Source organism: Psittacula echo (assembly GCF_963264785.1).
Source record: "Psittacula echo genome assembly, chromosome: 25".
Lineage (NCBI taxonomy): Eukaryota > Metazoa > Chordata > Aves > Psittaciformes > Psittacidae > Psittacula > Psittacula echo.
Window position 1 is genome coordinate 5,753,251 of NC_137760.1, and position 26,569 is coordinate 5,779,819.

The window sequence follows — 26,569 nt, forward strand, 5'->3', positions numbered from 1 at the left end:
TCCCCGGGCTCCGCGCTCCTGGCACGCAGGGGGCACCGGGAGCTCTGCAAGTGAAGCACCGGGAGCGGCTCCACAAGCGCGGGCATGCAGCGGGGCAGGAGCGGCCCCAGCTGCTGTCCGTCCCCCCCCCCCATCCCATAATAACCACAGCGGAGCCGAGGCAGGGTTGAACTTTTTTTCTCCTTTTTCGCCCCGTTTTCCCCTCGGGGCCGCCCCCCCGCGCCGGGCCCCGCAGCAGGGATGGGGTGGAAGAACCGCGGCCGAGAAAGGACAAATTTGCACTTTTTTGGTTGTTTTTTTTTTTTCTCCTCTTTTAAACAGAACCAAAAAAAAAAAAAAAAAAACAAACCAAAAACCCCAAAACCAAACCAAAAAACCCCAAATCGAAGGAATTTTATAAAACCGGAGGGAAAGGAGGCAGCGCCGGGCGCCGACCCCAGCATCACCATCCCCGTCCGAGGGGGCTCCGGGCAGCCCCAGCCCCCGAGGGGCTCCAAACCCACCCCAAAGCAGGAGACCCCCCCCCGGTCCTCACCCCCCCATCGCTGCCTCCCTCCCTTAGAAGCACCTCGCTAGAACATGCAAAAACAACACCCAAAACCCAGCCCGGGAACGGGGCCGGGGGGGGCCAGCGCTGCCCCCCCCCATGGGCCCTGCTCCGGTCCCTGCTGCCGAGCTCCGGGGGGCACCGGGGAGGGATAAAGGGATGGGAGCTCCGGGATGGGTTGAGGCGTGCACAGCCCCGAGTGCTGGCACGGGGGGGGCAGGAGGGGGCGAGGGGGAACCTGGGGGTTTGGGGGTTGCTGTGGGGGGGAGGAGGGAGGCAGGGTCTCCATCACCTGAACCAGTGAGGACGGGATGGGGGTTCCCGGGTCCTGCTGCCAGCATGGGGAGGGTTAAAGGGATGAGTTAATGAATCCAGGGGGGAATTACTGCCCGTGAGCCCCCACTGCGGCTCCTCACCCCCTCAGGAACTCCTGCCAAGGGAAGGGGGGGCCAGGACTGGGAGCCCATACGGCATCCGTACCTCCCGGCTGCTCCATGGCTCCCAGGCCGTTATCCAGCCACAGCCGCCTGCCCTGACAGCACCTGGAATGGGGCGAAGCTACAGCCCCAGCTCCCTTTCTGGAGGGGAAAGCGGAGGAGCAGAGGAGGCCTTGGGAGAGCCCAGCGCCCGCTCACAGGCACGGCTCCCACCCGCCTGGCACCAGAGCCCAGGGACGCGGCGATCCAAGGGGGCTGAAAGCTGCCTGCAAAGGCGCTGCTCTCCTGCAGGGCTGGAGCACAAAGGGAAGGCTGCGAGGTCCAGGAAGGGGCTGGCGGGGATCCCGAGCCAGGGGCTGCTGCCCGGCCTGGGGCAAGCACAGGGCACAGGGAGGAGAAGCGGGAGCTGGAAGGGGTTTGCTTCTGCAAGCGGCTGCCTGGGCTCTGGCACAGGACGAGGCTCGAGCGACCCCGGGGAAGGGAAGCGACCGGACAGAAATCCACAAAATCCCTTTTGAACGCTCACCTCAGGTCAGTTTAATGTGAAAGAACGAGGCTTTGCTCAACAGATCCAAGCTTCAAACCCTGAACACTGAACAGAAACCTCCCTTCTCCTGCTCTGCACCAACGCCCTTCCGGAACCGCTCCTCCTGCATCCACATCCACTCGGTTTCCTACCTGCCAGCCTGCCCTAACCCACCCTCCTGCCCGCAGCCCAGGCAGGGATGGATGCGCTTCCAACCCCGGCGGCTCTGCAGCAGAGCCCCCTCGCCCCCGGCCAGGCCGCATCCCTACCGGAACCGGCAGCACCATCACTCGTCCTTCCCTCACAGCTTCATCACAAGCTGGAAAACCCCCTCCACTGCCAGGAAAAGCCCACGGGCCCGCGGCTCCTTTGGATTTCACACGGGAACCGGCAGCCGGATGAGCCCAAGTTGCCAACAGGAGGTGAAAGATCTCCCCAAACACGTGGGATGCCGGGGCGGGGATGCTGGCTTAGCCAAGACCACCCTGGACACCCAGCACTCAGCTCCTGAGCAACAAGGGCTGATTCCAGAGCTGGGCACAAGGGACGTGCCAGGGGCTCTACAGGACGTGATGCTGGTACCAGGGGGGTCTTGCTACCCGCAGGCTCCCAATCATCCCCTTTTCCTTTAACATCCAGGCCCTGCGGATTCCCCAGGGATGGGAGGCAATTCCTGTGCTCTGAATCAGAGCGATTCCCGAGGGATTCCTGCAGCCGCAGCTGACGGCCGCCGGCACCCAGCCTCAACCCAGGGAGAAGCTGCACCGAGGGGCAGTGCTTCTCCCACCTCCCTCCCTGCTCCTACTCAGGGGTTACACATCCTGCTTGGGGCTGTGCCAGGCCAGGGCTGAATTACTGAAGGAAAAGGGGCTGTGATTGGTGCAACACCCGGAGTCCTCCGAGCTAATCCTGGGTATTTGCATGTCACCTTGGGAGAGGGATGGAGCCCAGCCAGCTGCACCACGCAACGGGCCCGCCACCGAGGCGGTTGCTAAAGCAGCAGACGCAGGGAGGCGAAGGAGCTGCGGCAAACAACAGCAAACTCTGGGAAGAAAGACAGTTGGGAAAGAGAAGAGCAACGAAACCAACCCTGTCCTCGAGGGAAGGACCAGGCTTCCGATGGTACCCAAGCTGCCTGGGGCCGGCTCCTGTCTGAGCCCCCCTGCCTCCGGGCAGCTCAGCTGCACAGCACAGCGCTCCAGGTAGGCAGCAGCAGCCGGCCCGGCTCCTCACCTCCGCGGGAGATGGATTGGGTTTATACATGGAACATAAATAAAAAAGAAAGGACTTACAAAATGGTCACCTTTGGACAGCACGGACGCGGCCGGGGCAGGGCCGTGCCCCCGGCGAGCGGCTTCCTCCCCCCCCAATGACAATAAATAAATAGAATCCATGGAGGCCGGCCTGGGCCCGGCCCTCACTGCCCCTTCCTGCCCTTGTCGGCAGCGTTAGTGCAGGCGGCGGGGCCGTCGTGCTCGCGGCGCGGGGGCATGCGCTCGTTGATGCGGTCCAGCCCGCGCGCCTCCTCGAAGCTGCGGATCTTGTGCTGCGGCGAGAAGCCCCGGATGGCTGCGGGGAGAGGGAGACCCGGCCTGAGCCCCGCGGAGCCCCGGCCAGCGCGGGCACACACGCACAGCACCGGGGCCACTGGGACATGGAGCACGGGGCTGGGATGCTGCGAGGTCGCGGCAGCAACGCCCTGGATGCAGACCTCAGCAATGCACACTCATGGGATGGTTGGGCTTGGAAGGGGTCTGTCCATGGGCACCTTTGCGGAGGTGCCAGCCCTGTCCCAGCAGGCAGCTGCCGAGACAGAACCCCAGCCTGGTTTGGGTTGGAAGGGACCTTAAAGCTCCTCCAGCTCCAACCCCTGCCATGGGGACCCCTTCCACTGGAGCAGGGTGCTCCAAGCCCCTGTGTCCAACCTGGCCTTGAACACTGCCAGGGATGGGGCAGCCACAGCTTCTCTGGGCACCCTGCTCTGCTCGCTGATGGTTTAACACGGCTCAGGAGAACCTGAGGCCCAGACACGTGCTCCACGTCCCCAGACAGTGACACCTCAGGCAACTTTCAAAGCTGAAAAACACAGCACTAAAAAGGCAAAACCAAACCAACACAACAGAGACAGCACCACAAGGCTCCAACTCCGACACAGAGCACACACTGCCACACCAGGAGAGGGGAACAGCTAGTCCTGAGATCACACACGCTTCTTGCATGACCAGGAGGCACACAGGCAGGCTCCAAGGGACGGAACCCAGCACGGGCAGGCAGGTCCCTGTTCATCACTGCAAGGCTGAGGGCATCACCCTTGCACTGATGATATGGACCAAATGTTGACTTTCTTTGCATTACAGAAGGAAGGGCTTTGGGCCAAGTCCCTTTACAATGATTTGGCTGCTTTACAAACAAACTTCTCCTGGTAATCAAAGCTCTCTATGCTGATGTACGGCCCCATTCATCAGGAGCTGAATGGAGGCATCAAGGAGAAAACCTCCCCAGACCTCATGTCCACATCAACTACAGGGAGAAAACTGCTTCTCCACACCGGGACACCTTGTCCCACCTATGGCAAAGGCAGGGATCACAGCAGAGCTGTGCAATCCCCTGTTTCCCAGCTCATTTTGACCACCTCGAGTCACCAGGGGATGAACTCAGCCATGAGGCACCTGGGACCAGATTTGCAGGACCCCAACTCCGAAGCTGAGACCTCAGAGCTCCAAGTGCTCTCAGAATGCAGGGACTGCCCTAAGCAACAGCCTCGGGCAGGCTCAAGCAGACTGGAACCAGCCCAGGGTGTCCTTCCTGCGCCCAGCCGGGGCCCGGCCTCCCCCCCTCCTGGTGATGCAAGAGTGAAAAAGCTTCCCTGAGGCTGGGAAACCTCTTTAGGGTGAGCACAGGCACACACAGAGACGATCTGAGCCTCTCGGCGGGTTCTAGCCATACCTTCCCGTGCCTCTACCGCTTCTACTGTGGCTGCAAGACAGAAGAACAGTGGCATGCAAAAATGAAGACCGAACCCCCAGGTGAGAGCGAGTGATCCCCATCGCCACGCAGAGCCCGCAGCCCCCCGGCCCCGGCGGACACCACCACGATCAAAACCGACCGGCAAGAGGGGGGGAGAGGGGACAGGAGCTGGAGAGGAAGGGGAAAGGGGACTCCCTGGGGTGAGCAGTGGCACAGGGGAGTCTCCTTCCCGCGCTGCACTGGGCACACACAGAGCTCCAATGGAGAGGAACAGAGAGGCAGCAGAAAGCTGGATTCTGGCTGCATGCACCGGAGGGCTCGGGGGAGCAGGAATCCCATGGGAAGGACAGCGGGGCCCCATCTGCATTTACACATCTGCCACAGCTTCTCTGGGCACCCTGTGCCAGCGCCTCAGCACCCTCACAGGGCAGAGCTTCTGCCTAAGAGCTCCTCCCAGTCTCCCCTCTGGCAGGTTCAAGCCATTCCCCTTGGCCTGCCCCTCCATCCCTTGCCCAAAGCCCTTCCTTTAGGCACTATGAGGGATTCTCCCCTTTCATGTGGCAGCGAGCTCAGAGCAAAGCCCCAGGCACCAGAGCCACATAAGGGAAATGACCCTGAGGGACACGGGGACGTTTGGAGCAGTGGGGAAGAGCGGGCAGCCCGCTTTGTGGCAGGGCAGGGAGCAGCACGGGCTCTGCTCCCAGTGCCTGGGGTTAGAGCAGAAAGAGGTGGGCTCATGCTTCAAACCCAGCTCCACCTCCCAAAAGTGTTACCAAGCAACGAGGCACCTAAAGCTGAGCAACATCCCCCTTCCTAAGCCTGCTGCAGCACTCGCCAAGCTCTGGCAGTCCCTGCCCCAGCACGTGGGAGTGGAGAGGCCCTTCCTGAGAGCAGATCCCCCCCTTTGAGCCTCCAAACGCCACAGAGCTTGACTCTGGGCACAACACAAAGAGCACAGTGTCCTCGAGAGGCAGCGGAGGAAGAATGGGGCTGGGGCTGAACGTCTCGGCTCTGCTCAGCCCCTTCTGCTACGCTGTGCTGCGCAAGGCGGGCAGGAGGCTCAGGGAGGGAAGGGCCCTGCCTCCGCTACCTGCAGCCCTGGCTCTCCTCTCCAAGGGTGCCCTAAGAGGGGGCAGCCCCTTCCTCAGGTTCCCAGCACAGGCGCTGCTGGAGCACCCACGCGTGTGCCGGGGCGCAGGAAGGAGCCACAGCAGGAACAGGGGCAGGAGCAGCGCGGTGCTGCCGAGGGGGAAGGCAGCAGCAGAACTCCAGCTTCTCTGTCCTGTCCTGGGGCATGCACCGGGGGGGGGGGAGCCCTGAGGAACCCCCCGGGGCGGGAAGGGGCAGGGGAGCATCCCAGCACAACCAGCGCTGGGGGCTGACAGGGCAGGGCTGCAGCACTCAGGCTGCTCCCATCCCTGCAGCACAAGCGGGGCAGCACAAAGCCCTGCGGTGGCTGTAACGAAGGAGGAAACCTCCCATGATTGAGGGCAGAGCGAGCCTGGAGCTTGGGAGCGACGCAGCCGCTTGCCCAGGCCGGGAGCAGGCACCAACGGTGCCACTTTCTCATTTGGGAACTATTCACTGCAGGCAAAGGCAGCCCCAGAACAAGCCCTCTCCTGAGCCTGCAGGAAATCCCCGGCGCTGCCAGCGGGGACCAGGCTGGTGAGGAGCCAGCGCTCAAAGGCTGGCGGCAGGAAAGGATTAAAGCACTCGGTTCCAGGATTCCCTCTGGGGACACGTGTTGGGAGAACTCATTCCCTGACCAGCAGCCAATCTCCTGCCCTGGGAGCTTCAAGCACGCAGCTCAGTGCTGCTCTCAGCACCCCAACAGGACAGAGCAGCGGCTGCTGAGGGAAGGGAGCAAGGATTTGCCAGCAAGCACAGAAAGGAAACCTCCAAACCCAGGGGGCTAAGAGAAATGTGACACAGAAAGGCCTGAAGAACCCCCTTCCTTCCTTCCTTCCTTCCTTTCACTCGGTCTAAGCTTCCCCATTCATGGCTTCATAGGGTCAAAACCGGAGGGGTTTTGCTGGACGAAGAACAAGCAAGCAGGTGTGGTTACGATGACGTTCATAGATGAGCCATCCCACAGCAGCAGAGGGGTGAAGCAGAGGATGCTCACCATGCGGCATGGAAGGGAAATAAAGCAGAAAGCTTCTTGCAGAGACAGACGCCAAAGCAGTCCACATGCTTCAGGCAGGGTGCTGTTTGTTGTCTTCCCTTCCCTCGAGGGTATACGGGGACACCTTGGAAGGCTCTCACATCCCCACCTACATCCTGCTATTTCCTGCTTCTGAATCCTTCCTCCCGTGGGCCTGCACCAGCTCACTTGTCCCCGAAGGATGGCTGGGACCTGACTGAATGGTTCTTGGGGCAGCTGAGGGCCAGCACCAGAGTGCAGAGGGGAGGGTGGCTCATACTCACCGGTCTGTAGGGTCTGCCTCCCCCCCGAGAGCACCCCCAGGGGCAGTGTCCCTGTGGGAGTCAGGCCCTTGAGGGTTAGCACGCTCTCGCTCTCCTCTCTGCAAGTAAGAGGCAATACAACCAGTTAGAGAGGTTAACACAGGGCTCACCCGGGTCCGTGCAGGACTGCTGGTGCTGAGCAGCACGGGAAGTGGAGTCTGCCCTGTGCTGACCACGGGCAGCGCGCGTCTGATCCGCTGGGCACCAAGCACAACCCTGGCCCCATAAATGTGGGGCCTCTGCTTGCTCAGCTGTGATGCGTCAGAGCTACAGCACAGCAAATGCATCCTGAAAGGGTTCAATACACCCAGTTATCATGGAATGGGCTGGGTTGGAAGGGACCTGAGAGCTCACCCACTGCCAGCCCCCTGCCTCTGAAGCAAAAGGCTCATGAGGCTTGTCCCCAGCAGGACTCTGCCCGCCTGCTGCACCCGGACCAGCATCCCCCGTCAGCCGGAGCCCAGCTGAAGCTCAGACCTCAGCAGCTGCCTCCTTACCGAAGAACCGAGAAGACCCGCGCCATCTTCCCAATGGCTCTGATCTTGTTCCTGATGATCTCTTTACGGACCGTTGTCCCACCTGAGGGAGAGAAGAGAGACAAACACCAGCACGTGTCAGGCTTTCCTGCCTTCCAGGCACAGCTCACGTCACTACGCAGCACCTGCCTGCCTCCAGGGAAAGAACTCATGGTTTACAGATTCACAGCTACACTCTGGAGAGAAGAGTGCTGAGAGGATGGCGGTGAGGAGGGCAACACCAACGAGATGACACACGGACCGAGAGGCCTTGCGAGAGAGTAGACCCACCACAGGGGACGCATCGGGGAGGCCTGGCTCGAAGCTCCCCAGGCTGCTCACACTACACAGGATGGAACACGAATGACTCAGGCACGTGAACACAGCTCGGCCAGGCAGCACACGGAGGAGTCTGGGTGCTGATGGACACGGGGCTGTGCCTGCCGCAGAGCAGCGTCACACAAGCATCAGCTCACAGAGACACGGGGAGGGCTGCGAGCTCCCCTGCCCGCCCTGCGCACCAGGGGAGAGGAGCAGCATGGAGGGGAACTGAAAACACAGGAGTCTGAGTGAGAAGGGGGGAAACGAACACATCTCCTCTCAGCTGAGATTCCTCACATGGCCCAAGGACACAGGAGGAGAGGACAAGCCGCACTGGAGGCCTCACATGCACCGATGGCTCAGCCATGCACTAAGTGGCTGCATTCAGAAGTCAGGGAGAAACGTGAGCCCGTTTCTGGAGTTCCTGGAGGAACGCAGAAGGGTTAGAACCACACGGCACTCATGTTAAAACTGAAAGGGATGAAGAGGCTGCCCAACCAGTCAGCTATTCCAATCCACTCCAAGGAATCTGGTGGCACAGGCAGTGAAAATTAAGCTGGTAGCAAATTCTAGCTGGGTACCTTTCTGATAGCTTGAAATGTAGTGATCTTCAGGGAGAGGAGACACCAAGAAACAAGGAGATGAAGACAGAGATAGAAGAAACAAATTTAATTTGCATGGGAGGGAGAAAGGAAACAAAAACCGAACCAAAACCAAACATGAAATGCAATGGGAGAAGCGGGTTAAAGGCTCGACTGCGGAGCGGGCGCATGCGCATGGCCCCGCTCCTTGCTGCATGCCCCACGTCTGTGCCGGAGCTGCCTCGAGGCCACCACCTCCTCTCCTCAAGTCACCCCCCCGAGAGAGAAGCTTGAGCTCAACAACTGCTTTGTCCCTTTCCATGCAGAGCTTAAAACCAGGCCCCAAACCCACGTTCTGCTTTCTATAGGGGGTGACAGGAGAAGCCACTCTGCAGAGGAGCTCACTGCAACAGATGAGAGGATCGGGGAGATATTTTGGTGCACAGAATTTTGGGCTGGGAGGAAAAAAGCAAGCACTTGGGAAGCAGGAACCACGCTCAGAGGAGCTGCAGGAAGCGTCTGTCGCAGTGAATGTGATTGCATTTCTGGGACTGAACAGCGAAGGAGGGAAAAAATAGAAACGTTTCCTACCCAAAACCACACCAGGGCTGGCCAAGGAGGAACGGGAGAGCCTGGCTGGGCAGCCAGCTCTAAACCAAGTGAGCAGCACCACACACCTTCACCCCCAGCCCGCTACCAGCTCGGGTTAAGAGCGGTTTTTACCTTCCAATGTCTCATCCCCATCCGAAATCAACTCGTCATCGGAGCAGATGTTGAGGATGTTAACCAGCATCTCTGTGACTGCAAGAACACACACAGGGGGTTAGAGGGGCCTGCACACGCGTGGGCAGCAGAGGTGTTCTAGAGGATGAGCTGGACAAGGAATGCGTTCAAGGTCATTTACGCCCTGGAAGTGGAAGCCCAAAGCCCCTTTCAGGCGCGCTGCCGGTCCCCGCAGCAGCACCCGGCGCAGACGGGGAACTTCACACCTTCTGCCAAGGAGGTGGACGCGGTCCAAGCACATCACAGCCGACACAGCCGGGGAGCGAGCGGGCTGCCAAGCCCTGCAGAGCAGCCGGGGCTGGCGCAGGCTCCCACCTCCCCACAGGGCCCCCACAGCCGGGCTCCAGGACGTCAGATCCCAGCGGGGGATTCTACCTTTGGTTCCTCGAAGTCAGAGCACTTCGGAGCTCGGAGTCATCCTCCAAGCACACAGCAACGGGGTGGGACCGAAACCCACTGGGAGATGTAAAACCCCTTCTGCCCAAAGCTGAGCCAATGGCTTGGCCTGATTGTGAGCTGCCTCACCTCCTTCAGGATGAACTAAGCCCTTACACTGGACGAAGGCTTCCTTTTTGGTGGGCCCTCAGCCAACAGGACATTTTCATTCCTCTGGTGCAAACCCAGAGCAAGAGAAGTGCCTTCAAATTCCGAGCTGGGGCCATGCCACCCCCATGCAGCTCCATCAGCAATGCAGAAACGGCACAAAATGGTCACATTCTTGCTAAATCCTTCCTAAAACTGGTCTCAGCAATGATTCTCACAAGGGCTTTACCCAGTAACGTACAGATCTCCTTGAACCCAAAGTGCTTCCCAGAGCTGTCTGGTAATGAAGGAGTTACAACACTCTCCCAGCACAGCTAATGCCTGTGGGGCAGGTTTCTACTGCTATGATCAGTCACTGGGAAATCCAAATCTCTCTTACCCTTTTCCCCTACAAAAGGCAAGGACCATGTGAAGACATCCATGAAGTTTGGAAGCCAGTAGGGGTGAGGGGAGCAGTTGAACTGCCTGATGTTCATGACGTTGTTTTCATACTTCAGTACAGCAGCTAGGAGAGAAGACAACAACAGCGTCTGTGGGCATCGCCAGCGCTAATGAAACTCCATCTGCAACAAGAGCCATGCAGAACCAAAGAGCTCTCCGGAATGAGAGGGTTTAAGTTCACCCATTCTGTTCTTTCACTGAAGCTTGTAATACTGAAGGTCAAAATAACAAAGCTGGTAATGTGTGGGCAAAGCAGGAGCAATGAACACAAAGCCAAGATCCAAAGTGAGGGGTAAAAATACCCCCCAGCTGAGGAACGTTCCCCATCACACTTGTATGGTTTGAAGGGCACGGTTACAAGTTAAAAGCTTGCCCATAGCAGCAGCTCCTCTTTTCTGGCAGCATCCATCAACAGCACTCAGCCGGCCCGGGCTGGCAATGGGAGCATTATTCCAGGCTTGGTAACTCGACAGCTAATTGCCACAGTAACACACTGAGCCTGGGAGCCGGAGCACCCGGCCACTTCCAGCTCCCCTGCTGCCATCAGGCGAGCACAGAAAGCTCCTTTCCATTTCATTTCATGCATGGTAACGCAACTACAGGAGAGGGCAGAGTGAGCAAGGCGAGGGAGCATGGGGAGGGATCTCCAAGCAGGTCAGGCCAGCCCTGGCAGCCTTACCCTTGTTGTTATAGACATCTAGGTAATTTGGTGCAGAGAAGATTGTGATTAACGACGGGAAGCCCGTTGTCTGGCTCTTCCTGTACATTCGGTACCTGAAAGCAGGTCAGTGTTAAACATGCAGCTCGGGCTCGCTGTGCAAGCAGGGGCAGCGGGAGCAGGCTCAGCTCCCGGGCCGCAGCACTCACCCGGCATCCTGCGCCTCGTGAGCTCGGATAACGGATAACAAACTATTGTTCTGCAGGAACTCGCAGACTGCAGGGTAACTGCAACACAGAAACCAAGCACACGTGAGCACAGGAGAGCACACGGCAATGAACACGTACAGAGCATGGGAATGGTCCTGCCTGCAGGAGGCAGCCGCTCGCAGCATCCCCAGGCCGGGGCAGTGGCTATTACCTCACTGAAAACTGAACTGCAAAGCATTCTGTTAACCAGACCCCTGGTGCCGAACCCTCCCTTCCCAGCCAGGCTACAAGTGGTCTGTCAGCAGAAACGCTTCTCTTTTAGACAGCAAAAGATTATTTCCTAGAGCTCCTGGTACTATGCAATGCCTGAAAACCGCTCCACAGGCTCCCTGCCAGCTGTCCCATAGCACAATTTCATAAAGCAACATTAACCAAAGAGCTCAGTATTCCAGGAGGAGAACAAACAAACAGGATTCTGTGCATTAGAGCCAAGTGAAGGTCATGTCAGAGCCAGGCACGCTGCAGTGTGCTCTGAGTGGCAATTCATCTCCTCATACACCTCAGTGTAAGGGCAGCAGAAAAGCTCTAGTCCCTCAGAGCACCCTAAAGAGCCCACGGCAGGGGAGTTAAGAGCTAAACGACCTCTGCAGTCCCCCCCAAGCCAAAGCACCCCCCGACGCTGGGATTCCAACCCACCGCTCACCTGTAGAAATAGGAGCAGCCTCGAACAGTGTTGTGGGCAAAATGCTCCAGCGTCTTCTCGTTGCCGTAATCCTCGGATGGGTCGGACCAGAGCAGGTCGCACATGGGACCAAAGGCTGGAGGCTCCTTAAACCTGTCTAACTGGAGAACGCACACAGCATGAGGACAGCGCTGCTCCCACCCCTGCGGGCCCGCAGCGCCGGACAGGCACCAAGGAAGCCGTTCACCACAGGGACAGGCCCACGGAGATCACTTACTTTCCTAATGTCATCTAGACATGTGATTTCTGGAGACAGTCCTCCATGGACGCACAGGAATTGCTGGTTTAAGAGGGCAGCAAGAGGAAGACAGTCAAATGTATCCATACACGCATCGTACACTCGCTCCGAGTACTTGATTCGACCTGCAAAGATGGGGAGCAGGGGGAGGAAAAGAGGGAAGAACTGAATTCATTTGCTCATTTACACCTGCACTGGGGTTACTGTAAGAGGCCGGGCAGAGGGCTCATTCCCAGCCGGTCACCATCATTGCATGTAAATGCTGCAGGAAACGATCCTTAACTCAACCAAAATGATCTCCAAGGTAAGGACTCTCCCTCGTGCAGACACTGAGGAAGGAATCCTTTATCTGCTCCCAGTTGTAGCCACTGCTCCCAGCTGCACAAGCTGGAGCCGAAAGTCCCTTGGCAGTAACCGTGTGCTGCTGGGGCTGGAAGCCAGGGAGGGGTGCAAGCAACCGCCTCAGCACGAGATGTGCTCACGCTTCCTCCATCCACACTCGCTCTTGGTAACCAAAAGGCCACCTCAACACATGTCTGGTCCTTTACAGGACGTGTACTGGGGGGGGTTCTTTAGCGGAGGCTGAAACAGGACTGTGTATGCAGGGAAAAAGGCCTGACAGGTCTCTGCAGCTCCAGAGCTCACCAACAGCACTCAGAGCAGGCACAGAAACTACGACACAGCACACCTAACACAGGTCAGTCCTTCCTCCACTGACTGATACTCACATTCCTGCTTAAAGGTGAAGTACTCTGTGAGGTGCCTGCACTCATGGTTCCCTCGGAGGAGGAACAACGTTTTGGGGTGGTTTATCTTCAAACTCCATAGATACAGCACGCACTGCAAGGGAGACAAGAAGGAGATGGCACATCAACCAAACCCCTTCGCAGGGCACCGCCAGCCGCACACTGCGCTCAGCGCCTCTGGGAAGACACCCAACAAGCTGAATTGAAGGAGAGAAGCCCAGCTCCATAATCGGCAGCAGATCTCCTCTTGGCCACCCTCGCGCTGGGGGAAAGCCACACTGAGCACTTCTCTATATTAGGCCTGGGCTGGAGAAGTGACAAATGAGATGGAGCTCAACCGAAACCAGCCCCGGGCTGGGGGGGGGCCGCTTCTCCTCCCAGCAGAAACCAAAGCAGAAAGGAGGGATGTGCAGAGCAAAGCCAGCTGTGCGGCGGGAGCTGCGATCCAGATGTTGCGCCGCAACGCAGGGCAGGGAAACGGCTCCTCAGTCATCTCCGCAAGGGCCAGAAACACCAGGAAAGCTAAACCTGATCCTACCCTGACCCCCCCGCTTTTGCTGCTCACGCTACAGTCATGTGAAGCTCAAGTGCAAAACAGGAAAAGTCCAGCCAAGAAACAAGCTCAGGAAAGCCTTGCAGAGGGTTCCCACATCCCCCGTGTGCACAGGGCACCTGGAAGAAGATCAGATCTGATGAGGCAGAGCCCAAAGTCAAACTGAAACACCCCCTTTGTCCGAGTCCCGGGAACACGCTGTGCTGGCTTCCCAGGATAGGGTGGAAACCGTGTGTGCTCCCCCCCCCAAGCTGACAGCTACATCAGCTGGTATCTAGCATGGGGAAACATTATCATATCTCCCGTGTTGATCGTGAGTGCTGGAAGGACAACCCCTAATGACAGCAAGCTCGAAGATCTGGATTAAAGTCTCTAAGAAGAGCTTACCCTGCAGGCTGACAGGCTAGAGAAACAGCACACTGCAGAACGGGAGCCAGGAAGTCTGTCAACAGCCTCACACTGAAACATCGCTGGTGGGATGCACACATCTGGAACCAGCTGCTGGGGCACGGAAACAGCCCCCATAACCAAAGCAAAGCACTTGCAAGGTAAGTTTCTAGTACAGAGACCTTAAATGGGATGTTTGAGCACTCAACCTGCAAGGTAAGCTCTGCATGAGTCATTCCAGCTACGTGCAGGGATCCCTAAATCCCCAAGGAGCTGTAAAGCACCGGTCTGTGCCTAACTCAGAACCCAAGTCTGCTGAGGAAGCCTTGACTGCAAACCCTGAATTCCAAAGCAGAACAAGCCAGAGCCAGGGCCAGGTAGTTTAAGCTGTGGTTAAAGTCATGTTCTATTGCATCTGCTCACAGGAGAAACGTTCCCAACAAACCCATTTGTCATCATTCTGTAATTTAAAAGCTTCAGCCTCCTGTTTGCCACCTGAACGTGGTGTTCCTGGGCCAGCAGGAGAACTGCAATGGGGAAGTCACTGTAAGTGAACCAAACGACCTGCTAAGGCCTGGAGGAAGCAGCCAGCCCCGGTTCAAAGCAAAGCAAGAGAGGAGAGATGAGCACAGAGGAGGGTTTGGGATGTGCAGAGTCACAGAAGGGCAGCAGCTTACAAAGAGACATCCAAAACCACATTGCAAGTGTGTGAGAGCGAAACCACGGAACGGGTTGGAAGGGACCTTAAAGGTCACCCAGTTCCAACTTCCAAATGGGAGTGAATGGAGTCTCTGGGCTGCAACAAGCGACACCGTTTGCCTCAACACCTCCTTGGTCCCCAGTTCTGCATCTTGTTTCCTGATTGCCTGCATCAGGATGCAATTATACAATTACCTCCTATTTCATTTAGTTAAAAGGTCATGATTAGCAGCAGCTCTGGGCAGGCAGTCCCTACTACCCCCCCAGCACACGAGAGCGTGCAGTGATTTAACCTGCCAGAGGGGAGACGAGACCTTAGGCAGTTCTTCCCTGGGATGATTCACGAAGGCCTGACCATGCTGGTGCTCTTCACCTTCCCAGGGAAGCACTGGGACACCTGGATGCCTTTCCATCACCTGAGCCTCTGGGATAAAGCAGGCAAGTTTCCAACCCCAAAATTCCCATACGTGAGCCACCTCCGCAGCACAGAGGCTGCTGCAGCTCTGCATTTTACACAAGTCTTGAAACATCTTCATATATAAAGCAAATTCACCCGTGTACACCATTGACTCTCCTTGCAGTGACCCATCACTCTAGAAACCAGCTCCTGCACCCCCAGGTGGGAATCGCTCCCAGCACACGGCTGCACGCTGCAGTAGGTGGGAAGAGGCACACGTCAATAGCAAGAGGAGCATGAAGCCTTGGAGGTTCTGCTTCATCAGTGACAGTTGGAGCAGCCCCCGCACACGACTCCTGCCGGATCAATGGCTTTTCCCTCTGCACGTGGATGGTTTATGAGGAGGAGAACAGAGAAACAGAACCTCAGAATGGTTTGGGTTGGAAGGGAGCTTAAAGCTCCTCCAGTTCCAACCTCTGCCACGGGCAGGGCCACCTTCCACTGGAGCAGCTTGCTCCCTCTTGTGCTGCTGCCCCAGAGCTGGACGCAGCATTGACTGCAGGGTAAGGGCAGGCAGTGGGAGCAGCACTTCACCACCCACTGCAGTGCAGACTCAGGGTCCAGCAGCTCCTGTTTGAAGGACTCTCTGTGACCGCCCAAGCACATCAGAGCTGCTGGGCTCCAAGCTGATCTCTTTTCCAGGTACGCACACTTGAACTGCCCAAGCCAATCCCCTCAAGCAGCAGCCCGATGTCTGTTCTTGCCCTTCCTCCCCAGGGGTTATCTTCAGCACCACCAGAGATCCCAAGAGCACAACCCCACCTCCCGCATCCGGCCCCGCTCCCGGCACTGCACGGCTCACCCTCGGTGTGTGGGAGCACAGGGCTGGGAGCGAGGCAGGATGCTGCCAAGCACACGCTGTCAGCAGCACCTTCCCCTAGAGCCCTGCGGAACCCCTCGGAGAAGCGCTTGCAGCAACCACCTTCAGCCACGAGCTCCTTCCAGAACCCAGCTGAGAAAGGCTCCTCTCAGACCCAACAGCTCGGCTACGCCCGCACTGCAGCCGGCAGCCTCCCCCACTTCCTCTGTTACCCCAGGCCACTCTTCCCACCTCAAATGCCCCCGTGAGGCCGATCCCACTGGGATCAGACCTCCTCCTCCGCCAGGCTCTGGCGAAGCAGAGCCCCTGGGCCGTGCAGCAGCTGCTCACCCACCCCCTGCTCTGCCCCTCGCAGACCTCCAGCGCCAGCAGCAGCCGGGGGGACCCAGCAACTGCTCTGCCCTTTGAGACCACCACCTCCCAGTGCTTCCCAGTACGTGCCTGGTGCATCCCACAGACGCCACCAGACACTGGCTGATGCCCGTACCCTGGCAGTGCTCCTGGGACAAGGGGCTGGCACACGGGCACAGCGGGGCCAGGCTCACAGCCAAATGCCTCAGCACCACCCTGGTGGGTCCAACAGCCCAGGGCATCTCCTGCTCCTGCCTCCTGAGCCAGCTCTGGCTGCACGGGGCTGCTGCTCTCAGGGGCTGGGGGGAGCAGTGACTCTGAGCTCTGGTGCCTTCTCCTCCCTGCTAAGCCGAATCCTGCAGGGTTGCAGCATTTGCTTCCCACTGCCTGAACCATACCATCACCTCTGCCTCGCTCCCCTGACTGACAGCTACAAGGCAGTTTAGTCATGAACCCCACCACTGCCATTGAACTCTGTCACTGGCTGAGGATCCAATCTCATGGAATGGGTTGGAAGGGACCTTGAAGCTCCTCCGGTTCCACCCCCCTGGTTAGTTTAGTGCGAGCACCCCCAGGCTCAGCTCTGTCACCTCTATACTGAAGTAGCCTCTGTCCACGTAGTCCCCCAGGAAGAGGTAGCGGGTGTTATTGGGTGATCCTCCGACTTCAAACAGCTTCATCAGGTCAAAGAACTGCCCGTGAATGTCGCCGCACACTGGGGAGGAAGAACAGCACAGAGGGGACGGAATGACACGGCCAGAAAAGAAAGGTCGCGACAGCAACAAGGAGCTGTGCCCTGCCCCAAGCCAGCCCTGCCTGATGCCAGCTCCTGCACAGATGGGCTCCATCTACCCCAGCGAAACCCTCCCCGGAGAGCCCGGTTCCAAAGCCTTGCTGGCGGAGGGCACCCACTCCAGCGAGCAGCTCCTGGAGGCCTTCACGCAGCCAGCTCTGACCTGTGATGGGAGCCTCCACCTCAATCATCGTCTTCTCGTGCCGGAGGATGGCGGCGCCGTCGTTGATGATCTTGAGCGCGGCGTCCTCCTCCAGGCGCCCTTCCTTCACCAGGTGGCTCCTGAGGACGTCGAGCCGGGGCTTCCCATCCTCAAAGACCTCCTTGAGGCTGAGGCGCTGCGTGGGGGGGAACGGCACCGCTGCGGAGGGAAGGGCAGGCGTCAGCAGCGCGGCCTCGTCTCCCTGCACCAACCTGCCCCGTTTCTCACTCCGACCAAGGCTCCATCCACAGCCCTTCTGACGGCTCCGTTCATGCCAGGCAATGACAGCGACCCTGTGCTACTTGTGACAAGCGGGACCTCTGCAAGAGAGGAACCACCTCAAACATAAACCAAGGGAGAGCCACCCAGCTTCCTCCCCCGCCGTCTCCTGGCCTGCCTGATGTAAAGGAGGGAAGGTGGCAGGGGTGGTCCTGGAGGAGCTGTAAGGTCCCTCCCCACACAGACCGGGCTGGGATTCCACGCCTGTGAAGCCTGCGGCAGGCACAGTGCCCGATGAGTGCTGGGCACCCCCAGGGTCTGACCCTCTCACAGGCCTTCAGTGCCAGTGCCCGCCCGCTGCAGAGCACGTGGAACCCCCAGCACGCCCCAACCCTCACTGGACAATGCACCAGCTCTTCCCCATCTCCTGATGGGATCGTGCCATGCACTGAAACGCAGGCTGGCACTTAGCTCTAATCCAGCTCCAGCAGCAAAATCTGACATGCAAGTGAAGGCCGTGTCCTCCCCATCACCCATTCACCGCAGCAGAGTGTGTTGAATTGAACAGGAGGTAGTGCTGGCCCAATAACACGGTGACTAACAGCAATGCAGCTGATCTCTTTTAGATGCAAATGGAGCAGCTCCTCAGCTTGGGAACCAGGGGCAGAGCACAGAGCAGAGGCAGCGCGAGGCTGGGGCTGAACAGTGACTGTCACTGCCCCAGCGGCATGGGAGGCTGGAGGAGAACAAGAGTGGCTGGGATGGAAGGGGAGCCGGTGCCTGCAGTAGGCAGCCTCTTCTCATCCATCCCTCTGGAGCTCTGCTCTGCTGCCTGGGTGCTCACCAAGCGCCCCGCATGCCTTGAATGGGCCAGAGCACGCCCAGCACCTTCCCCATGGAGCTGGAACTCAAGAGGATTCAGCAAGACCCTGCTTCCATTGGCACTGCAGCACTGCTGCCATTGGCACAGGAGCACTGCAGCAGTACAGGAGCACTGCAGCACTGCTGCCATCAACACAGGAGCACTGCAGCAGCACAGAAGCACTGCAGCACTGCTTCCATCAGCACAGGAGCACTGCAGCACTGCTTCCATCAGCACAGGAGCACTGCAGCACTACTTCACTGCATTTACAGCTCATCTCTAGGTTGCAGCCCCTCTCCAGGTTTCCAGCAGCCCCTTTAGGCACTGGAAGACCCTTACAGGTCTGTTACAGGACCATTCAGCTCCACATCCCCCATCATTTCAGGCCCCCAAACACAGCCCCGATGCTGGAGCCCCCTGACAAGGCAAGGCCGCCGGGGCTGGGTCAGAGCAGCTTTGTGCTGCCCGTCACGGTGCAGAGCCCCACGAGGAGCTCCCGGCCGGGGCCGCCCGGGTTGTGCAGGGTGAAGCAGGAGGCTCGGCCAGCGGGAGCAGCCGGCAACTTTTATGTCAGGTCCCTCGCTGCCTTTGCCCGGCTCCATCCCAGCAGGACAAGGATCCAGCTCCCCCAGAGCCCACCCTGCCCGCAGCCGGGGCAGCGCCAGCACGGGCACAAACCAGAGCCACCGGCCCCGGCGGGGGGTGCGCACACAGCACAGAGCTCACACAGGCCGGGGGTGCCCCCATGGCCCGCTCCAGCCTCAACGCTCCAGCCTGGACCCGACCTGCTCCAGTGGGAGCTGTCCCTGCCCGCGGCAGGGGTTGGAGCTGGGGCAGCTTTAAGCTCCCTCCCAGCACAAACCATTCCTGGTCCCTGCAGGGCAGCGGCGCTGCTCCTGCGCTGAGCCCCACGAGCTGCAGGTCAGGCCTGGGCTCAGCCCTTTCCAGACTGCCCAAGGTTATTTGTGCCATTCCCACCTAACCTACATTCCCCATTGAGCGCTGAGGCCGGGCTCAGGCAGAGCCAGCTCACAGACAATGACCCGCAGCAGCCCAGCACGACTGCAGCAGCAGCAGCAGCAATGCCCGTCTGTGCCTGCACAGAGCTGAAGGCTCAGGATGGTGCAGAGCTCTCACAGGCACTAACAGGGAACAAAGCCCTTGAAGGCAAGTGATGGAAGCTGTTACCTACAGCAACAGCCAACCTGCTTCCGTGCTGCTCGGGGGGGGGTCCACACACAAAAGCAAGGGCAGGCAGCAGAGTTAAGCTGTCAACGTCAAACTTGCTGTCAGACCTCGTATTTATCAGCAACTGCCCATTTTCCATGGAATAATCCTTATTGTCTTGAAATCATGACCCACACAAACATCTTTGTGCTTTAGGAAGCCCGGTGCTGGCTGGGGGGATTCCCTCTTGCCTGGGGTACCTGAGGGCAAGTCCAGATGCAGGCCTGCAAACCCCCATGGATGCTCACCACCAACCCTGCAAAGCCTGGACCAAGTCATCCGGGTCATTCCTCAGTCCGAAGCGGTGCTGGTGCCCTGGCTCTGCCATGGCAGAGGACAAAGCCACCCTGAGGTGGAGCCTGAGAGAACAAGGCACTTCCCCCCGTGCAGGCGGGCAGCGCTGGGGTCAATCACAGCAGCAGCACAGGGGGGTCACCAGGGAAGCACACAGCTCCCTTGCAGAGATGCAAGAGCCACTTGGGCTGGAAGGGAGCTTCAAGCCCCTCCAGCTCCACCCCCTGCTATGGGCAGGGACCCCTTCCACTGGAGCAGGGTGCTCCAAGCCCCTGTGTCCAACCTGGCTCTGGGCACGGAGGAGCATTAAATGCAGCTCAAAACGCCCCAGTTTCATCCGAACCCAGTCAGAGCCGCGCTGCTGGGGCTGAAGCCTCCCTCCCAGTGCGCAACTGGTTCCGAGAGCTTGCTCTGATCCTTGAGCCACGTTCCCCTTTGTAGGACACCCAGAATATCTCCTCACAATAACCCTAAAAATATCCCCATTGTAGGTCGATTCCATCAGCCTGAATGATGCCTTCATTCAGAGGGGGCAGAGGCACAGCCATGGTGACAGGAGAACCAAGGGAAGCAGGAAGAACCAAGCGCCCCTGCCCCATCCGTCTGCCCTGGCCTTACCAACCACCCCTGCATCACCCAGGGAGTGACAGGCAAACGCTGAGGCCGCTTTGAGAGCCTGGCAGCCGCAGCCCGAGCAGGAGCAGGCACCGCAGTGGCCCCATGCGAGCTCCATCGGGCACCCAGCCCCGACCAGCACTGATGCGGGTTTGCCTGGGGCTGTCATTGAGCCAGCCCGCCCTGAGGCACATCCTGCACCAGGACAGGGGCTCTGCACCTCCAGGGCCAGCTCATCCGCATGGCCCAAGCCCTGGAAACACGCAATTCCTGGGGCATTCCAGCTCTGTTACAGACCTTCCCTGGCAGGGTCAAACCAGGCTGGCCGGGGCTTGGAGCCACCCGCTCGAGTGCAAGGTGTCCCTGCTGTGGCTTTATGGTCCCTTCCACCCAAACCCTTGCATGGCATTCCCGGTGCCTTCCTCTCACCAGGTCTCAGTGGGCCGGGCCCAGCCAGGCTGAGGGTCACCGAGCTCCAGAAGGGCAGCAAAGGCAAGGAGCAGGGCGAGCTCCAGGCAGGCAGCTGCAGCTCCCATCGGGAGAGCGGGATTCCTGGATGGCAGCAGCAGATCCACCCCCTGCTTCCCAAGGCTGGGGAGCTGCCAGCACGGCCGCTGCACCTCACGGACACGGACCAGGGGGCTCTGTGTCAGGTAAATCCCATCGCTCGCTGGGCACTGCGCATCCCACCCATGGCAGCAGAGCCGGTGCCTGCCTGCGACCTGCACGTGAGGATGCTCACGGCAGCAGAGCCGGGCTCAGCACCCACATCCACCCCTGCCCCTCGTGGAACGCTGCGAGACCGGAGCAAGGATCGGAGCTGGAGATGCTGCAGCTGCAGCCAGGCTCTGCCCCACGGGCTGGAGGCTCTGCCCCACGGGCTGGAGGCTCTGCCCCACGGGCTGGAGCACCGCCTGCACCCCCACATCCCTCCCTGCCCCAAGCCCCGGTGGGGTTTTCCCAGTGCACTTGACCCAGCTCCCGAGTGTCCCCGGCCTCTTTGGCACCGTGGGCCTGGCAGCCCGGCCTCCAGGAGCCGCTCAGAGCCAAGTCCTGCATTAGAGGATAATGCTGCTGTCTTTACGTAGCCTGTTTCCTCGCTCCTGCTGCTTAATGCTGTCTAATTCCATTACCCTCGGAGCAGCTCACACACCCGCCATCCCAAAGCAAGCTGCAGAGGGAACACCTGGAAAAGCAGGGCAGGAAGGAGTCTGGACAAATATAGGTCTCCAAGGAGTATCTTTAGCTTCACAGGCAGCTCTGCCCCACAGAGACCCCAGGATTTACCTAAATAGCTGCCTCCATCACAAGTGCTGCGCTGCTATTTTAAGGCAGCACCCTGCCCTACTTCCTAAGGAGCAGCCTCCTCCTGCCCAGGCAAGCACCCAGCACCCAACACCCCGCAGGCAGCGACACCTTCCCCTCACCTCTGCCTTGGCTTCAGATGGAAACCCCTCTTTAGCACGGGACCTAATGGGTTTGTCCTCTGCTACAGAACCCCCCCAGGCAACAGGGGAACGGCATTACCGTGGCCCAGGCAGCAAGGGAACAGAAACCTGCCACTGAACACAGGGGGATGCGACCTTCCCTGCTCATCACCCCCTCCAGCACCCATCTGGAGCAGCTGGTGTAATTCTTGGAGCAAAGAAGGAGAAAGCCCGATCTGCTCTCCCTGGGTTCAGCACCCAAGGTCCGTGCTGGGTTGAGGCTTTGCCACCAGCGGCTCCGCAGCGGGCACCAGAGCACCCCTGATACAGGCTCCGGGCAGCTCCACACGGAGCAGAGCAGCGCCGGCTCCAATGGCCTGGCCCTGGCAGCCTGCGCCCGCCGCAGGGAAGGAGCTTTCCTGCAGGAAGCCCCAACACCGAGGCCGTGAGGAGCCGGGGGGTTCCTGCCTCAGGGCTCCCTGTGCCCGGAGCCTCCCTGAGCCGGGGCCAGGCGAGCGGCTGCACCATGACACAAGTTGCTTTTTAGAGATGCCCCCACCGCATCTTGACCCTGCTGGTATTTGCACCTCTCCGGCGCGCCCCGGGCCCCAGACCGGGCACCTTGGCCTTTACCTCCATTTTTAGCTCTTCCCCCCCTCCCTATGCTCCTTTTGAGCCACAAACCAGCCACACTGAGCAAGAAAACCCAACGGAAGCCAAGCCCGGAGCGAGCGGTGACGGCGCCACACGGTCCTGTTCAAGAGCCCGGATGTCAGGGAACCCCAGCCTGGTTTGGGTGGAAGGGACCTTAAAGCTCCTCCAGTTCTGCCACGGGCAGGGACCCCTTCCACCGGAGCAGGGTGCTCCAAGCCCCTGTGTCCAACCTGGCCTTGAACACTGCCAGGGATGGGGCAGCCACAGCTTCTCTGGGCACCCTGGGCCAGCGCCTCAGCACCCTCACAGGGCAGAGCTTCTGCCTAAGAGCTCATCTCAGTCTCCCCTCTGGCAGGTTAAAGCCATTCCCCTTGGCCTGTCCCTACAGGCCCTTGTCCAAAGCCCCTCTCCAGGTTCCCTGCAGCCCCTTTAGGCACTGGAGCTGCTCTGAGGTCTCCCTGGAGCCAATACAGATATAAATACAATTTCCCCTGTACTTAAGACCTGCTTCATCCCTGCTTTGCTTTACAGCTACTGCAAAGCCACTTTTACACCAGTGCCTGTTCCATTATAAAGATTGTCTCCAGCTCCCAATGGGAGGAAACCCAAGGCTCGAGCATCAGCTGCACTTCAGGAGCGTTCCCACTGAACCCAGGGCAGGGAGGGAGCCGGATGCATTTTCCACAGCTGGAGGTGTCTGCAGCCAGCAACGAACCAGCAGCAGCACAAGGGGAGCTCTCCAGAGCCTCTGAAGAGGCACCCACTGATGTGAACCCGGGTTCCGGCTCCTCAGGGCTCCCGCGGGAGGCACTGGGAACCTCGCGGAGCAAATCCCATGGGATTGGGCTCCATGTCTGCAGCAGCACCTCCACAAAGGTTCTGTGTGCAGAGAAGGGGAGCAACTCTGCTTGAGCACATGGGGTCAGTTCTCACTGGGTGCTCAGCTGGCCCCAAGAGACCTGAGGTAGGTGTTGATGAGATGAGCTCAGCATTAAGCAGATGATCTGCACCATCCCTCATGTTCCCAGCACGAAGCCAGCACCACAGCAGGGTCACATCCCCGCACACGCACTGGGCACCTTCCCGCTGGGAAAACCCAGATGAGAAGAACCTGCCCACAGGACCCCTCAGCTCTCCTCCCACCTTCACCCCCACGGCACCAGGCCTCAGTGTGGTCCCCCTGAGGGGGCTCAGTCTGCCTGTGCCCAGCATCCCGCCGGGATGGAGCAGGATCACTTCCATGCAAGGCCAAGCTCTGCAGGGCGCATCCCTCGCTCCAACGGGCAGCCCGAAGCACTGCACCCCCCTGCCTGCACGCTGAGGACTCCCCAGGTACGGATCCATCCCTTAACCCAAGCCTACCTTTGGGCTGACGCACGCACCCAGACCTAAGCGACCACTCAGCTCTGCAGCATAACCACCCCGAGCGCTCTCCCAGCCCCATGAGAGCACAGAGCTGGAACACGCACCCTGGATCCCGGGCTGGGAGGGACCATCCAGCTCCAGGCCCTGCCACAGGGAACATCAGCCACCAGCTCACTGCCAGAACCGGGCCACTACAAACCAGCTCTTGATGCGTCCCAAAATGAGGTTTTAACGATGGACGTGGAGTCAAGTTTAAGCACAACCCTGAGGCCCGTGGAAGCACTGGGTTTCTCCTGACTAAACCTAATTACAGCGAACACCTCTCCAGGGCTGTAAATATATAGGTTAAACATAGTTAAAACTCCACATCCTGCTTAACTGAGGCATTTCCAACGGAGCAAAACCAGCTTTTCTCCTGAGGCTGAACTGATTCATTACCACCAATGTCAGCACCTTCCACCAGCAGCCACCGCCACGCTCCTGCTCCACATTTCCAGCAGCACCGGAATCCCGACCGTAGCTGGGGGAATCCAATGCTGTGCTGCAGCCAGCACCCCCGGCCCATTCCCGTCAGCAGCATTCCTGGGGGGTTCCCAGGCTGTGGAAGCGCGGGCAGCGTGCGGCTGGGCCGGCTCAGCGGGACCCGAGCGGCTGCACTGCCCTTACCTGAGCAGGGCCAAGCCGGAGGCAGGCAGCGGGGGTCAGCAGGGGCCGTAGGGCTCACAGCGGGGCTGCTGCAGCCCCAGGCAGCACAGGGCTCCCAGGCCACCTCCATTCACTCTCCCTTCCTTGGAGGCCGCTGCCATTAACACCTGAGCCTGTGACTGGGCCCATGCAGAGAGCGGCAACGTGCATCCCTTCACCTCCACGAGCACCGATTCCAAGGGCTCCTTCCAGCCTCCGGCAATTCCCTTTCCTGGGGCAACAGCTTCTGCAAGGGGCGATTGTGTAACCTGGGGGCAGCGGGGGCCTCGCAGCAGCACAGCGGAGCCGGAGCGCTGGGGATGCTCCCCGGTGCGTGGGTACGGCACCGGCACCGGATCAATGAGGGCAGCAGAATGTGCGTGAGGAGGAGCCGGGAGTCCTCGGCTCCACCGCGGCTCCCTCCCGTTAACGCTTCGGTGCCTGCTGCTCAGTCCAAAATAGTACCTGCTATAACGGGTGCTGTGGAGGGGCCAGCTGGCACCCGCCCCGGGCAGGCGGCACAGGCAGGGCTGCAGCAGCGAGGGCACGGTGGGCTCCCCCCGGCACCCTCATGGGGAGGGCAGAGCCCCCCCGTGCACCCAAAGCAGGGGCTCAGCACCGCGGGCTGCGGGTGAGGACCCCCCGGGTGCAGCCTGCGCTGGAACCTCTCCTGCGCTCACCCGCAGTGGGGATCCCCCCATCAGGACCCATCATCCGCCCCTGCTGCCGGGTAACGGCCTCCTCCTGCACCCGCAGCCCCGGGGGGTCCCACCGGGCACTGCAGCCCCATCCGTGCCCTGCACCACAGACCGAGGGGGGGCAGATCCCTCATCCTCAGACATGGGGGCCCCCCAAGCCGGAACCCCCCCGGCTCCCTTAGAGCAGCGCTGTCCCCCATGACCAAAGCTGCCCTCCAGAGCTGTCACACAAGAGATGTCCCCCCCGGCTCTCCCTTAGCGGGTGCCCCACAGGAGAGCCCTCTGCAACCGCCTCCTCCCCACGCGCGCTCCCCCCTCAGCCGCCCCGCGCCGCAGAGGCCGCCGCGGCCCCTCACCCTTAACGATGCGCTCGGTGGTCGGCAGCTTGCTGTGGCCGCGCCCGGACATGGTGGCGGTGCCACGGGCCCCGCCGCGGGCCGCTCGCGGCTCCCCCCGCCCGGCAGCGCCCGCTCCGCTCCGGTCGGTGCGGTCCGGAGGAGGCCCCGCGGGGCGCTGCGGCGGCGGCGGAGCGGGACGGGCCGGGCCGCGCTCGGAGCCTCCGCCCCCCGCCGCCACCACCGCGCTGCTCCCGCGCCCCCCCCCGCCCGCACTGCGCAGGCGCCGCCCCGCGCGGCCCCGCCCCCTGCGAGCTGCGTCTGCGCAACAGCCCGCGGGGTTGGGAGGGGGGGCGGAGTGGGGTCGCGCCTGCGCCCCGCGTCACGTGGGCGCGCCCGCGGCCGCCATCTTGGAGGGGAAGGGGGTGTTGCTAGGCGACGGGAGCGGCAACATGGCGGGAGGGCGGCTGGGGCCCGGCATGGCGGAGCCGGGACGCGTCCACACCATCATCATCCAGAGCGTTAAACACCGCCCCGTGCCTTCAGCACACATCATCCCATGAGAACCCCCCGTCACCCCCGTAACCCCGGCCGCAGCCTCCCGTGCACCGCAGCTGCCTCAGGGGCAGGTAAAGATAAACCTCCCCCCGCACCCGTCCTGTGCAGGAGCCCCCAGAGCAGCTCCGGTGCCGGAAGGGGCTGCAGGGAACCTGGAGAGGGGCTTGGGACCAGGGCCTGTAGGGCCAGGCCAAGGGGAATGGCTTTAACCTGCCAGAGGGGAGACTGAGATGAGCTCTTAGGCAGAAGCTCTGCCCTGTGAGGGTGCTGAGGCGCTGGCCCAGGGTGCCCAGAGAAGCTGTGGCTGCCCCATCCCTGGCAGTGTTCAAGGCCAGGTTGGACACAGGGGCTTGGAGCAAGCTGCTCCAGTGGAACAGAGCGGGCTCTGGGGGCTCGCAGTGCCGGGGGGGTCAGAGCCGTCCCCCATGGGCTGCTCTGCCCTGCGGGGCTGCATCCCCCAGCCTGGCTCCAGCCTTCCCCTCGGATAATCCCATGGCAGCGGCGCTCCCAGCCCCCGCATCCGCCCGGCCCAGCCTCCGTCCTCACCGAGCCGATTTTATTGCCGGGGTTGTACAAACACCTCCGCTCCCCCCCATCAGCCACGGCTTTGGAGTCCCCGCGGTGCTGATGGAGCCGGGGGCAAGATCCA

The 26,569-nt window shown here is 60.4% G+C and overlaps 1 protein-coding gene across 4 annotated transcripts; it reads right to left on the reverse strand.

Moving 5' to 3' along the window:
• PPP3CC (protein phosphatase 3 catalytic subunit gamma) lies at positions 1–25,612 on the reverse strand. Of its 4 annotated transcripts, XM_080634557.1 has the most exons (14): positions 25,384–25,612; positions 16,944–17,141; positions 16,578–16,702; positions 12,703–12,814; positions 11,954–12,099; positions 11,698–11,837; positions 10,995–11,072; positions 10,807–10,901; positions 10,066–10,191; positions 9,084–9,161; positions 7,441–7,522; positions 6,905–7,002; positions 4,457–4,486; positions 1–3,079 (listed from the first exon to the last, which is right to left on the reverse strand). In XM_080634557.1, the coding sequence occupies exons 1-14, from the start codon at positions 25,433–25,435 to the stop codon at positions 2,928–2,930; spliced, it is 1,512 nt and encodes a 503-aa protein (XP_080490683.1). In that variant the 5' UTR covers positions 25,436–25,612; the 3' UTR covers positions 1–2,927. The 4 variants fall into 4 exon arrangements, with proteins under 4 accessions (XP_080490683.1, XP_080490684.1, XP_080490682.1 ...); XM_080634558.1 differs by lacking the exon at positions 4,457–4,486; XM_080634556.1 differs by having other exon boundaries at positions 2,936–4,486.
• Positions 25,613–26,569: the final 957 nt, after the last annotated feature.

Bases quoted from the DNA above. Each gene is read 5' to 3' on its own strand.
- PPP3CC (XM_080634555.1), bottom strand. From the start codon at position 25,435: ATGTCCGGGCGCGGCCACAGCAAGCTGCCGACCACCGAGCGCATCGTT. The intron at 12,815-16,577 runs GTGACAGAGCTG...TCTCCCTTGCAG, and splicing joins GAGGCTACTTCAGTATAGAG to TGCGTGCTGTATCTATGGAG. The intron at 11,073-11,697 runs GTGAGCGGTGGG...TCTGTGTTGCAG, and splicing joins GGCTGCTCCTATTTCTACAG to TTACCCTGCAGTCTGCGAGT.